The sequence below is a fragment of the Vipera ursinii genome, assembly GCF_947247035.1.
Source record: "Vipera ursinii genome assembly, chromosome: 2".
Classification (NCBI taxonomy): domain Eukaryota; kingdom Metazoa; phylum Chordata; class Lepidosauria; order Squamata; family Viperidae; genus Vipera; species Vipera ursinii.
The window spans coordinates 114,785,755-114,801,728 of record NC_139513.1 but is presented as its reverse complement, the minus strand read 5'-3'; the positions used below and the strand labels follow the sequence as shown (position 1 = coordinate 114,801,728).

At 37.1% G+C, this 15,974-nt stretch overlaps 1 protein-coding gene across 2 annotated transcripts in view; it reads left to right on the top strand.

Moving 5' to 3' along the window:
• Nucleotides 1-15,974, top strand: part of TBCD (tubulin folding cofactor D) — a 164,767-nt gene that overhangs the window by 20,733 nt on the left and 128,060 nt on the right. For both annotated transcript variants that reach the window (XM_083354407.1, XM_083354406.1), the window contains exon 8: nucleotides 6,315-6,447. In XM_083354407.1, the coding sequence (XP_083210533.1) occupies nucleotides 6,315-6,447 (133 nt within the window). The remainder of the gene's footprint in view (nucleotides 1-6,314; nucleotides 6,448-15,974) is intronic.

Sequence of the window (15,974 nt, the reverse complement as noted above, 5' to 3'; positions counted from 1 at the left end):
TCACATATGATTGATTCTTCATCTCCTCTTCCCCATCCCACAAATGTTTGTTTACTCGAGCATCCTTGTAGCATAGCAATACCTTTCCCCCCTTTCTAGCGATCCTGTTCTGACTGCAGTCTTACAGTGCTGAACTATTATTATAAAAAATGTGTACATGTAAATGACATTCAGATATTTCAGTACCATGGAAATTCAATGAGTTATCCCAAATTAAATACAGTATTTTTCATAACTCTGCTAAAAAGTGAGATGCATTAGCCAGGTTATTAGGGATTTCTATCAAATCATCTGTCTTAGTAGGATCTTTTTTATGTTAAGAGTAAAAAAATACTGTAAATAGTAATAGTAGTAACAATAGTAATAATAATAAAGTGATTATGATGATATAAAGTTGGTGTTGACTCTTAGCAATCAACGCCATGATGATTTCCTCCATGATGATCTGTTCCTATTTTGGTTTTTCAGATCTTCTAACAGTAGACCTCTTACCACTGTAACTGACCATTTTTTCTGGTCATCCAGTTCTTTCCTTTTCCAGCATTAGAGCCATTTCGAGAGAGCTTGGTCTTGCATAATGTGTCCAAATAGAATAATTTAAGACTGCAATAAAAGATAGACCAGTATACAAATGAAATGCATTTGTCTTTGTATTAAGGGTATGCAGAACAATTAATAGTTTTGAGATATCATGCCAACATTTGTTAAATACCTTCAATGACTTAACTCTTCTTCCCTCCACACTGATGTTTGTTTCAAATTAACAACAAAATCGTGACAAAAATACATGAAGTGGATTGTTTCCTCCATGGTATTGTTTGCTTTTTCTTTAGCTAATTATTTTTTGTATTCCATTTTTATTGTTGTTTGCAACCAGAGTTTTGACAAGTCAAATGGCCTTACAAATAAAAGGATTTATAAATTATTTTAATAATGCTTTACAACTACATCTAATAATGCTTAATTTTTTGGACAGGCTTTACACTGGTAAAAATGCTCAGAAGTTACAACTTAGCTATACTATATAATGGGACTATATTAAAATATGGTTTTCTAAAAAATATGTAGAAAATAGGTCTACCTTCACAGTTTATGAACATATAATCTAGGGTCACATATGGTTTGAAAATTGTTAAAAGTCTTTGGATCTCCTATAATTACAGCAATTACAGCAAAAGTCCCATTAAAGGCTATCAGAGATATTACAACCTTGATCAAATAAGCCAATTCTGTATTCCTTTTCTGTATTTTTAAAATCTTGGTTTTTAATCCCTTCAAATTATTTATTTATTTATTATTTATTTAATTTATATACCGCCCTTCTCCCGAAGGACTCAGGGCGGTGAACAGGGCAATACATAAAAACTAGATACAAAAATTAAAAATTATTAAAACATGATTAAACAATGCCCATAATAAATTAATACAGATTAAAAATTGAAGTCCATTTATAAAAATCCCACCCCGTCCCATCAGGCCAGGCCAGCTTGTTTAAAGAGATGGGTTTTAAGATCGCGCCGGAAGGAGCGGAGATCGGGCGCCATCCGGAGCTCGACCGGAAGATGGTTCCATAAATCCGGTGCACCCACAGAGAACGCCCTCCCCCTGGGGGCCACCAGTCGGCATTCTTTGACCGGTGGCACCCTGAGGAGGCCCTCTCTGTGGGAGTGTACTGGGCGGAGGGAAGTTGACGCCGGCTCCAGGTGCTCCCCAAGGTATTCCGGACCCATGCCATGAAGGGCTTTGTAGGTCATTACTAACACCTTGAACCTCACTCGGAAGACAACTGGTAACCAATGCAGCTCGCGGAGCAAAGGTGTGACATGGGAGTATCGGGAAACTCCCAATACAACTCTCGCGGCTGCATTCTGTACCAGTTGGAGCCTCCGAGTGGTCTTCAAGGGTAGCCCCATGTAGAGAGCGTTGCAGTAGTCAAGACGAGAGGTCACGAGCGCATGAGTGACCGTACGTAAGACATCCCGGTCTAGATAGGGCCGCAACTGGCGCACCAGGCGAACCTGGGCGAAGGCCCCCCTAGTCACAGCTACTATATGGTCTTCTAGGGAGAGCTGTGAATCTAGGAGGACTCCCAAGTTGCGAGCCCTATCTACAGGAGGTAATAACTCACCCCCCATAGTGAGGGGTGGGATATCCTGAATATCCCGAGATGCCGGTTCGCACAGCCACTCAGTCTTGTCCGGGTTGAGTCGAAGCCTGTTCCTCCCCATCCAGACCCGGACCGCCTCCAGGCATCGGGACATCACGTCGAGGGCATCACTGGGGTGGTTTGGGGTCGAAATGAAAAGTTGGGTATCATCAGCATACTGATGATACCCAACTCCAAAACCACGAATGATCTCACCCAGTGGTTTCATGTAGATGTTGAACAGGAAAGGCGAGAGGACCGACCCCTGAGGGACTCCACAAACGAGAGGCCTCACGGTCGACCTCTGCCCCCCTGCCAACACCGACTGCGAGCGTCCCAGGAGATAGGAGGAGAACCACTGAAGAACCGTGCCTCCCACTCCCAATCCCCTGAGACGCTGCAGCAGGATACCATGGTCGATGGTATCGAAAGCCGCTGAGAGGTCTAATAGGACTAGGACAGAGGAATATCCCCTGTCCCGAGCCCTCCAGAGATCATTCACCAGCGCGACCAATGCCGTCTCCGTGCTGTACCCGGGCCTGAAGCCCGATTGGTACGGGTCTAGATAATCCGCTTCATCCAGGACCAGAGGGAGCTGATGCGCCACCACACTCTCAACAACCTTCGCAAGAAAGCGAAGGTTGGAGACCGGACAAAAGTTATTCAACACAGCCAGGTCCAAGGCAGGCTTCTTGAGGAGAGGTCTTACCACTGCCTCTTTCAAGGCGGCGGGAAAACTACCCTCACTTAAAGAGGCAGATATAACCGCCTGGAACCAGCCTCGTGTCCCCTCCCGGGCTGCATAAACCAGCCAGGAAGGGCACGGGTCCAATAAACATGTGGTGGAGCTCAGCCTCCCCATAATCCTGTCCACTTCCTCCAGAGTTACAGGATCGAACTCCTCCCAGGTAACATTGACAAGACCGCTCGTGTCCTGATCGTCCGATACTGCCCAGTCGGAGTCCAGACCGGTCCGAATCCGAGCGATTTTGTCTGACAGATGTTGACTAAACTCCTTGGCACGCCCCTGCAAGGGTTCCTCACTCACCTCCTGGTTAAGGAGGGAGCGGGTCACCCTAAACAGGGCGGCCGGGCGATTATCTGCAGACGCGATGAGGGCAGTGAAGTAGTTAGACCTCGCCACCCTCATCGCTGCGAGATAAGACCTAATATGGGTTCTTAGTCGCAATCGGTCGGATTCAGATCGGCTGGACCTCCAAACGCTCTCTAGGCCCCGTCTCCGACGCTTCATCTCCCGGAGCTCCGCGGAGAACCATGGAGCCCATTGGGATCTGCGCCGGGTCAGGGGCCGCAAGGGTACAACTCGGTCAAGTGCCTCCGTGGCCGTCCTTTCCCAGGCTTCCACTAAGGCGTCTGCCGAGCTGTGAGCTGAGGAGGCAGGTGGGGACCCCAGTGCTGCCTGGAACCTCTCAGGGTCCATTAAGCGCCTGGGGCGGAACCATCTGGTTGGCTCAACAACCCCACGGTGGGGAGTGGCAAAACGGAAGACCAGCCGCAGGAGATGATGATCGGTCCATGACAGGGGCGTAACAATTGGGGAGCCCCCACCAAGATCATCTAACCACCGACCAGATAAGAAAACCAAGTCAAGGGTGTGGCCTCCCTCATGAGTCGGTCCATGAATTACTTGCGTCAGGTCCATGGCCGTCATGGAAGTCATGAACTCCCGAGCTAGCTCAGATGCTCCTCCCAGGGATGGTAGATTGAAGTCTCCCAGTGTTCTCAAGCTTGATTTCTTTTCATCTTCTCTTGGTCTCCTCTCAGAATATCCTTCAAAATTTTAACAGATTTTTATAAATCCAGTAAAAGAAAAGTTATCCAAATAATACTTGTCTCTCTTTTTCAAGTATCAAGACATCATCTTGTTTCATTTGTATATTTGGTACATCCTCCATACTTTTCCATGTCATTCTTGTATGTTTAAATGCATATTAAAATCAGTCTCAATCTTATTTGGTATAGCTTGTTCTTCTTTTGAAAGAACACATTCATGCCATTCATCTATGATATTAGATATTTTTAAAATTAATGTCCGAGTCTATTGTTCACAAGTCTCCATAAAAGATCCACTGTTAAAGTATTTTGCTTCATTCTATTCTAGTGTGTCAAATCTGAAATTCTTCATTTATTGTCATCTTTAACTTCCTCTATTTCCCTCTAGTGTCCAACATTCAAAGTCCTAGATTATCATGTTTTCCAAACCAAAGCAACTACAGTTTCCCTTGGGAAGACTTCTTATGATTAATTTCATATTCTTATTTCAAATCCATCTGGCTCTTTAGGCAAATTTGAAACATTCCAAAATCAGCACTCTAAACACTTTTTTGCTGTTTATTCCAAAAATTAATATTTTTCTAAATCCTTAAATTTGCATTTAAATATATATTTCACAAAGGAGGAGACTCACCCAGTGAATGCAATAAAAACATTGTTCTGAAGGTTCTTATTATTTCAAAAGCAGTAAAAAAAAACTCCAAAGATGATTAAGAAATGGGGCTCAATTGAGCTGTGCCACAACTCTGAGCTTAGGTGGAATATTCCCTTGATTCCCAGTTGCTCAAGTCACAGACCAATTGAAAAACCTCAGTTCTTGCAGTTTAATCAGAAGGATCAGTTGTCCAGGATACATGTGGGTGATCTCACAATCTCTCCTTTTTCCGGAGAGATTTCATCACCCTGGATCCAGGATCCAGCCACTGATGTCTTCCATAAACACTATCCTGCTTTGGCAGAGATGTCTTCCAAGTCATTTTTGAAATATACACAATTTATATTAAGTGCCAAGGCATATTGGAATGTTTTGCATGTCCATTTATATATTGCTTTAGATTTACAGGAATTATTGCAAATCCATTGAAAATATATTTGATAAAACAATACAGCAATATGAAGCCAGTAATCCACATTAATATTGCTTTTGTTAATAAAACAAACCAGAAGTCAGACATTCCATCTGTTGGTTTCCTATACTATTCATTTAGAAGAATCATATATAAAAATATTTTTTGCTCCTTATTTATTTTACATAAAATTTATATCCCACATTTCATAGAGGAGTCCAAGGTAATGTACATAGTATTCTTTTTTCCCCTATAATGCAACCATTTGAGGTAGATTGAAATAAGAGAGTGACTGGCCCAAAGTCATCCAGTGAGCTTCTGTGGTTGTGAATAACCTAGAACATAGGGAAACTTGGGGAAAGACCAATACTATAACAATATTGGCTTTCTAATCAAGATCAGCTTGCAAAAAAGCAGGGTCACCCTTCTTTATTTTGCCACTAGCTTTTATATAATATCACACTAGGTGGCAGGTTCATGCAAACTTAGCTAATTTTTTTAAAAAACAACCTAAGGGTTGGAGCTTGCTAATTTTTGAATGCCAAATCATCAGGACATTTCTGGACTGTAGGCTAGTTGGCAAAGGTAAAAGAAATCCAAAAAACAAAAAACAGGAAAAAGGTAATTACAAATAACTTCCATATTGTTACCAAGAAAATTATATGAATGTGTCCATATATTCACTCTACATTAAGATTAGCTTGAGGAAGATTTACCTTCCCTACTAGTAGAAAAAGAAGATTTGGAGAAAGTTACTTCTTTTCTGTTCCAGTGGAACAGCTTACCCCCAGAAATCGTGGGCATTCCATCACTGGAGATTTTTAAGAGACTAGACATTCACCTGTCTGAGATGTATAGGTTCTCCTGCTTGAGCAGGGGGCTGGACTAGAAGACCTCCAATGTCCCTTCCAGCTCTATTCCTATTCTATTCCTATTCTGTTCTGTTCTGTTCTATTCTATTCTATTCTGAAAATTGTGTATTATGGGAAAATGGGAAATACACTTTTTAAACCGTAGTTTCAAAAAATGATTATGCTATAATTGATTTTCTATTTTCCTTTCCTCCACCATTTCAAGACAATTTGATGTGTACTGTGACAATATTTGTGCATTATGACCTTCTTTAGAAAAGATAATGTTAAAGAACTGACAGTTGGAATGTTCCCGTTTGAAATATGTTGGAAAGCATCCATTGGACAATTGCCTTTAGGAAAAAAAAACAGTTTGCCTAACAAGAAAAATGTGTTACCAGTTGAATTACTCTGAATAGGTAACTTGCACAACATGTGTTTTTTCTTTGTATGTAGGTTTATTACCCGTCTTGATGTCAGACAAAAAAGAATGGCAGACTTCCTGGATTGGACCCTTTCAACATTATCTAAATCCTCTTTTCAGACTATTGAGGGGACTATTGTAATGGATGGCATGCTTCAATCCCTGGTAAATAGTTGTTTTCAAAGATAATCCCATTTTTCTTTTCTAAATGCTATTTTTAACTGTCAACTCCCTTCATCATTGGAAGTATTTCCAAATATAAGTTTCTAAATTATATGTGGTTGCCAGAACATGGAACAAAATTTCTCTGCTACTCTTGCATATGTGGCAAGAGAAATCTGCAAGTTTTCTCCCTTGTATAATGAAGAAAACTATTAGAGCTCTTTGGGTCAGTATGTGTCAAGCACAAACTATCAAATTCATGCTCAAAGAGTTCAATTAACTATTTATAATATGTGCAAGCCTATAATACATGAATCTTCTTAGACTGGTGATTTGCACCTGAATCAGACTAGCTAAGGCTCAGTAGCCTTCTAAGACAGTCAGACTTCATCCTCTTATGCTTATGTAGGGATTCCAGACTAAGTCCTCATTTGACTCCTCCCCTTAGCTCAACCAGTCTTTCTCTAGCAGTATAAAAAATATTTATACATCCCTAAAGAATATTTACTTTTATTGCAAAAGTAAGATAAAACAATGGATTGCACATATCAACTGACAAAAAGGTTTAGATAATGATAATCATTCATGGACATTATTAATCACTTATTTAGTTTTGAATGTAACACTATTTACAAACCAGCTAAGGTAAATTGTTAGGCATCTCAATATAACATACATTGATCACTAGTCTGAGAGTGAGATGTATTCCTATATGCTCCCTCCTTCCTGCAGTATGTAGCTTTCACACTTCTAATTTGGCTTATTCAACTACTAATCTAGGACAACTGAACTGAGAAACTGGTTTATGTGCTTATTAACTTTAAGGAAATCTTGGTTTATTAATATCTTTTTATATATTGGCATAAACATGAACTTTTTATGTCCTGCTGCCTCATATGTGTATTGACCACATCCAGTTTGTAGGTATTACTGTGGATTCAGTGTTGAAGAAGATGGTTAAAAAACAACATTCTTCTATTCATCCTCTGCTTTGTTCATTATTCAAACCGTTGACCTATTGAGTTCTTTTACAGATAGGAACAAATTACAGCCATTTAGTAGCTAGAGAAAGAGGTATTAGAATAGAGGGCTTTGTCTGCTTCGGATGTGCTAGTATCTCAAGAGTAGAAAGTAAGAACAAAGCCTTACTTGCTCCATCCTTCAACTCTAGAAACCTTCTGTGATTATGTGAAATTGTAGTACTAGTGAAACTAATTTTCTTATTAGTAGGGGGAAAAATTCAGGTGCTTTTCTTTGTTCTTTAAAAGAAGAGGAAAAAGAAACATGTTATATTTTGTATTGGCAAAGTTTAAGAGTTAAAAGTTTTCCTCATCTACTTAACAAAGCCTGCTGCTGCTGCTGCTGCTTGATGAAACTTGTAGGATGCATATTACCTTAATATTAGTCATATGTTCTTTGTTCTATGTGGTTTTATTCCACCTGTTATTAGAGTGGGTTAAGTGAAACAGGTGAAAACTGAACATGTTGAATCGAAACTTGAACGAGATGTAATTTTCTTGAAACTAGAGACTTGCTCATAAAGATATTTTCCTTTCTTTACAAGAATGGCTCAAGTATTAAGCAATTTTATTGATTTGGTAGCCATTTAACTAATTCTTCCTTTGAAAAGAAGGGCTTTTGAAGGTGGTCAATATTTTTCCCTTTCATGATTAAAGATTACTTTATAAGGAATAGGCAATTGGTATTGCATTCACTGTTAGAGAAATACTTGAGAAAAAATAAACAATTTATAAATATAAATCAAATTAATTTTGCTTACTATATTCAACTACACTTTCTATCATTTTATATTGGTTATCCTTTCATAGATAACAGTATTTGGCTTATTAGGCTAATTTTGAATGAAATTCAAAATTGTTTTAAAGAGGATATTAATCTGGCTCTTCCATTTTTGATTGTCCCAGTTTTTGTGGCTTTAAAATGCTAAACGGTAATAGAAACAGGTTTGCTTGGTGTTTTGGCCATTCTCTTTTGATCTTTCATGGTCTGTTCTTAATTGCAACAAAAAATGGTTTGTGATCGCAACATGCTTTGGACAAGTATAGATAGCAGGCAATGGCTACTTTCCAGCATTTCTTTTTCCTTAGTTGTAAGATAGTACAACCTTAGTCTAGCCTTGCCGTATTTGAGAAGGAAAAAGAAATTACTGCTTTGCATTAAAATAATGTGAAAATAAATATTTAAAAAATTCTTTTTTTAAAAAAGAAGGTAGCAATTGTCTTCATCTGCCAATGAAATTATAGATATTTTAGTGTAAGTAGAAGTTGGGAAAAATACTCTTCTCTCAAATGTTCATTTTCTCCCCCTCAAAGTATTTTTTGTCAGTACCATTTAAAATTTGTGAAATAATGGCAATTGGTTTTAGAGAATAAGAGAAAGGTGACAGTGAAGCTGAAGCAAAAATAATTTGTTTAAGATTATCCTGTGAGTCGAAGTTTAGTAGTATTTTTGATATCAGGTTGGTAGACAATATTTGAGATCTTAAAATGTAGATTACCAGATGTATAATGGCTTGACAGTACTGAATTAAATATATAATTATTTGCATGAAATAGGTTTTGAATAATAACTGTCCTCGGCCAGATGTCACATAATAATTTCACATTTCAGAATTTAGATGATCCTTAGATGTTTGAAGTAAAAAATAGTTTTAACATATGAAAGGTGATTATGAAATTGACAGTGAAATAGTATACTAAAATGGAACTGGATATTATATAAGACATTGATCTTATTAAAATATATAACGGTCAAATTATTATAATGATATAATTGCAGAAAATCAATTTGCTGACCTGTTTAGATAGTACTTTTATATCCAAGTGATTCATCCTTCGTTAAACTTTGTAAACTCTTAGAGACTATTTATATATCTTTCTGCAGTGGAGCTGCATATTTCAAATTTGACATCATTGTGCTTATGTGAGTTTTCTTCAATACCTTATAAGATGTATAACAGGGATTAAGCTATCTGTGACTTTCCAAATGTTAAACTGAAATTCAAAGCAGCTCCAGCTGGGCTAGCCAGGAAAATTCAACAAATTGGAAGTCTCTGCTTTCCAGTCCTGATTTTTAAAAACAAAATCATTTCACTGAGTATCCATGTTTATTAGTATAGTTTATTACAGAAACTACCAGTAATGCTGGCTCTTACCTCATGGAATCAAACTTACCAATGCATTAAATGAATACAAGGTATCCCATTTTGATGGCTACATGTTTTCTTAGTGAGGACAAGAGATATGAGTATATAAAATATCAGAACCCCTGCAGAAATATTATTTCCTGAATTAATTGTGGCAAGTTTGTCTTTTACTGTTTAATTCGTCTTTAAAGGCATATGCTGCTAAATACTGACAGTTCTTGTTGAAACATGCACTGTGCGTTTCACAACATGATTCCACTTATGGGCTTGTTCTTCTGCACCTGTTGATAGGACACCTGTTGTGAAAGAACGTATTACTAACAGGTAGCACAACTTTTATCTCTTTCAAATACAGGTTTCAAATATGTCATGTCTGTGTTATAATTAAAAGGCAGCATTACTTGTGCAGTGTACGCTCTATATGTTTACTGGTGATACCTGCCTTCAGTAACTATATCAATGATTCACAACTGCCTGGTGGGTGGGTGCTTATGATAACACAGATTTTAAAAACCCCATACTAAACTCCAGACTGTAGTAAGGGAGAGAAATGTTAAATTCTTACTTTATTACCTGCTCAGATTCTATTGATTAATTGCTCCCAGTCTTTTATATATGCAAGTTCACTGTAAAAATGTTAGAAGATGACTTTGGATGTTGTTATGTATTCTGTGTAGTTTAGCCATGGGATTTTGATATAGATGCTTTGTTTATATGTGCATAGAATTGGTTTCAAACCTACCATTTATCTAATTGTAAGAAACATCTGATTTAGGTCTTTTGATTGATAGACTTGCTTTTAAACATGCCTCGTGTATTAACAAATGTTTTGCTAGCCCTGCAGGGTGTAGCACTCTAGCTTGCATGATAGGGATGTTTTCATCTTGGAGTAGCCTGGGGCATAGAAACTTAAGTTATAGTTAATTTATTTTAATAGAGATACACTAGACAATATGAGTAATAGGGTTAAAATAATGCACCCTTGCTAGTAAGTAAGTAAAGCAGCATATCTTAAGAGCTATTTTTATTTGTGTCAAAGAAAAAGCATTTTCTCTGCAAGCTTTCTGTGCTTTAACCATCGTTTGGTAATAGTTGTGTGCTCTTGAAGATTATGCCTCAGGTAAGAAATAGCTCTGCTATGCAGTTTTTTAGTCTTAGAGGCATAAAAACAGATCTGTAGCTCTGAGTTTTGAACATAATCTTTGCTAGCTTTTAACTCATTGTAAGTATCTTGATTTCAAGCAATGAGCTGAAATTTTGTTGCCTTCAATTACTTAAAATTAGTGAACATATCTGTCAATTAGGAAAGTGCAAAATAGGTTTCTAAGATGCTTTCTCACTTGTACCTTTTCAATTTGCTATTAAAACAGGAGCCCAAACACTGCGTTTTCCCCTTTTCACTAGCAGTGCATTTCCAAGCTACAATCACAGTTTGGATGTGATCCAGTTTAAAGATTTTTACATGGGATTTAATCTTTTTCACTCAAATTCATCTCTGTGAATTTATAAATTTTGGATGCCAATGTTCATTTCAGATAGGAATATTGGAATGTGTTATTTTGAGACAACAGATCCATTAGCTTCTGACTGAAAGCAATATCTCAAATATTTGATAGAGAACTTTCATCTAACCTATAAATTGTATCAACTTGTTCCTAGAAATGCTCAGTAGATGTTTGTAATATTCAATTTTTATAGCATTTAATTTGGAAAAGCTATTATGATGTAGCAGTTGGAAGGTTGGATTAGAAGTGAAGAGTGTTTAACATTCCCACTCAATCATGAAGCTCAGTGCGTAATTGGGACCAAATGCCAACTAACCCAGAATATGGAACTATAATGCGGTTTGTTTATCTTTTGGATTAGCTTTATTGATAGACCAGGGTATTATGGCTTGTTCAACAAACATAGTTTAAACAGTTGTCTTATCTGTAAGAATATATTCCCAGCCCAACCTGTGTCACAGAGTTCTAGCAAATTTTGCTGGAAGAAAGAACAAAGAAAATTGAGTGCCTGCTTTGAGTTTCTGGTAGAAAGACATTATGCAACTACAATACATAAATATGTTTAGTGAACAACTTGAATTGTGATTTAGCTTTTGCAGGCTATGGGCTTAAGGAGGATACTAGAAGGGAATTTTCTCATTCTTTCCATTCCTTTTGCCACCTTTAGCTCCCATGAAGTTAGTACTCCTTCAGTCAAATGTAGTGGAAGTTTGGAAGAAGTAGAGAGAAGAAAAAAAAATCTAAACTGAAAAAAGTTCCCTTGTGTTAAAGGACCTACTTATTTGAAGTATTTTTGTTTGTTTGCTTCTGGTCAACCTAACCTAACTCCTTTCCTAGCTTGTGCCATGTATTTTGTCTATATTTCTTGGGTAATCATTCCTTGTATGAGTTTCCTTGCATTCTCAATTTTGACATTTTTATCCTCTCATCTTCCTAACACACTCTGTATCTCAACCAGAGTTTCCAGATTATGTGAGAATAGGAAATATTTTGTTGACAGTGAAATCCTCAGAACACTGATGTTACCAGATTAAATGAAGCATCCGAAACAGTATGGATTTAATTTCTGAGACAGAGGACTTTCATAGTAGTTTACCACTCGATACTTTCTTGTTGTTTAGCTGTGCTTCTTTCTGTTAAATTAAAGTAAGGTGAACAAATAATCCTAGGTGCAAAGACTTGTCTGCTTGACCTCTTAGAGGTGCTGAAGAGTAATTATCTACAGCATTTTCAATCCTCCCTTAAGGTTGGGCATATCTATTGCTCATAGTTTATTGGAGCCAAAGGGTAACTACAGATTCTCATCTCTGTGGCAGTAAGATGTGCCTACTGCCAAGTAATCATGCCATTTTTAATAGTGATGATTTGTATAGCTTGGGGAAGATGTCCCAGAGGTAATGCTGATTCTTACATCTACGTGGGTTATGCAGACAATTAGGAGGTGTGTCAGGTTTTTCCCTGATTACTAAGAAACTAGTTTTTGTTTGTATCTTGCATCATGTTATTACAAAAGCAACAAAACCAGATTTGATATTTCTATTGCTAGGATACGCCAATGATTTTTCTCTAATTTGTAGGTACTATAATTATTTAAAGGAGAGGTAGCTAGATTCTTCTCAACTGGTTGGTTAGTGTTACGTCTCCCCACAAATGGTAAAGAAATGTGATGTGACTTAGAAATGCCCAAAGCGTACAACTGGAACTTTAACATGATGTTCTATGGATGTTAAAGGTTCTAAACAAGAGGGTAAATCAACCTATTCATTTCCTAATCAAAAGTTTTCTTCTATTTAAGCCTTGTACTACTTTTGATGTTGGTTGTTGTAAAAGGAATTTGTCTAAGTGATATCTTTAAATCTTTTCATCACTTCCAGAAACAAGGCACAAGTATGTGTGAATTCAATATTTCCTAATAATTTCTGTACAATATTATTGATTCTCTACACTACGGTGGGAATGTAACAGCGTTCCATGTGCCTCTGGCGTCTAGTCATGCTGGCCACATGACCACGGAGACGTCCTCGGACAAGCGCTGGCTCTTCGGCTTTGAAACGGAGATGAGCACCGGCCCCTAGAGTCGGAAACGACTAGCACGCATGTGTGGGGGAACCTTTACCTTTTTATACGTGATATTTAGCTATCTTTTATACAATATTTATTTAAATAATTCAACTGCTGGGAAATTAGTCATTTCTCAAAGAATTTTTGAGTAATCCTTGAATTCAAGGTAATCCTTGAATTATGACCACATGTTCAGCAACTGTTTGAAGTTGTGGCAGTGCTTATGCCTGTTCCCTGAAGTTATGGCTGTTGCAACGCCCTCGTGGTGTTGCATGATTTGGATACTTGGCAGCCTCCCCACACTAATGACCTCAGGGTGCTTCAACTCCCCCTCATCCATTTCCCTCCATCCCTGCCCTTTTGGCTCCTCAGCAGCGGAACTGGGGCTGAAGTAGAAGTCCAGGGTATTCAGCAGTCTCTTTTGGCCACCATTGCCCCTCAGCCAGTACTTCAACCCCAGTGCTGCTGCTGCTGCAGAGTGCTGCCTCAGGTCCCACCACAGAATGAAGCCCTGCTACCCTGTGTACAGCTGGACCTAACTGCCTTACTCCTATTTGGTCTGGCCCCATGGTAGGCAACTCTATGCCAAGAGAGATTTTAGTAGATTTAATGTGGACTTCCATGGTTCATGTACTTTTTTGTCTAGTGCATTCCCATTGTATTTAACTCTCTTTCAGCATATGCAATAAAAATAAAGTTTAAATAGGTTGGCATGGGGTGTTTGTTCATTTGTTTTTTATTTGAGGCACATGTGTGTGGTGTCTTCCCCTCCAGGACAATTGTTAAACTAAAAGGTTTTTGAGTAAGTTCCCCAACTAACAATACAAACCATAAATCCATCATTTTTCACAGTAAAATGTTTAGATTAAGTTATCGAAAAACATAGTTCATTTTTCATAAAGTATCCAGGGTAGCTGCCATAACTTGAAGCAATAAAATTATATTAAACATCAAAATAAGGAGCAGCAGATTTTATTAAAAAGCAAATAACCCCAAAATATTACTCAAATAATTGAACAATTTCTCCAGAACACCTATATGGTTATAATATATTAAATATGAAAATTGACGATATAGAATTTAAATTTAAAAACAGTTAACTTACATTCAGATGTGTTTATGTACAATTACATTCCATAGTATTTTGAATAAGGAATAATAAGCATTTTATGATGGTTTCAGTCTGTCCTTTTAATTTCTTCTCACTAATTTTTATATTCTTGTCTGAAAGACATTAATTGCAAACAGCTTCTGCATGGCTGCCAAGAAAAGTGCGTGGACTTGTAGTCTTTAGGAGTTGAGCTTCACTTTTCATATATATAATAATGTTATTAAATGTTGCATTTAAAAAGATAAAAGCTAATAAAAAATTAAAAAACAAAGAAAAATAGAAAGAAATAGAAATAGAAAAAGAAAAAATAAGAATATAATAAAAAGAAAGGAAACATTAAAGAAATGATTTCCCCCTGCATCAGAACAAATATAAACAATTTTAGTAACTTATCATTTTCTCTTAACACAACAAATTATTTCTTCTTCCCTTAACTATAAATAAAACTTTTAAGCTGCATTATTCACTCCTAGATCAGCAAAACCCCAAAAAGGGTTACCAGAGATAGCAACATATGTATTTTGATATTTAAACCAACTTTATATTCCTTCTCTTTATTTTTAACGATCTTGGCCTTTAATGACTTCAAATAATGTCCAAGAACTTGATTTCTTTTACCCCTTTCTTTATCATTTCTCACAGAATCCTTCAAAACTTTAACGTCTCTTTTGTAAATAGGAAAGTTATGCAAGTCACTCTTCAGTTTGTTATTTGTTATCTCTTTTAATTATTAAATCATCAGCTGATTTCATTGGTATTTCCAGTATATTTTCTTTTTCCATAGCATTCTTGTAATCCACATTCTAATCAGTTTCAGTCCTTTATGAGAGAACTTGTTCCTCTTCCATAACATCACTAATATACAGTCTATGTCAAGGTTCCGACTAATAAATCCAAACAAATCAGAATTCCAAGGTTTGAAACTTTCTCAAAGAACATCTTTTTTGGATATATAATATCAGCATGATTAAAAGTGAAACCAACTGTAAAATTCCCACACGGATTCAATATAACTAAATGTAACACTTCCCACTTCCCTACTATGCCATTGATCACGCTACCAATGAGGGCAATTGGCGGGCTCCGTGACACTCCTTCCCTCCCACTTTCAGCACCTTTAGAAATGACCTTGGTTCCCACAGGACCGCTCTGTGTTTAGTCTAGCAATACTTTTGCTTTCCTTCCCCCCCCCAACCTGTGTGGCAACTCAGAACGACAAAGATGGCTTCAGCCAGGTTCATTTCAGAAGATAGACAGTCTATAATGGCAGCCATTCTTGAAATTAACTTCTGAGTCCATTATTCACAATTCTTCAGTAAGTCCAATATTAAAATATTTTAGCCAACTTGCTTGCAACCATGACGGAGACTTTTAAAGAACACTAAGTTCATAAATCTCACTTTCTAACCACTTTCAGAAATTGCTCGTTAACTACAGACACCTTCCTAATGACAAATTTGAAAACACTAGTGAATTTTCCTTCAATCCTGAACAAAATAACATTTTAATCATAAGCTTAAGAATTTAAAGAATATGAAATAAAAAGCTAAATAAGATTTTGATCTTAGAAAATGCAGGTAAAATTAAGCATTGAAACTTTTAGAATAAGATTTGGAATTGATTATAATGTACACACTGTTTTTCATGAGAAATATATCTTATTTTCATTTTTACAAGGCATAATATA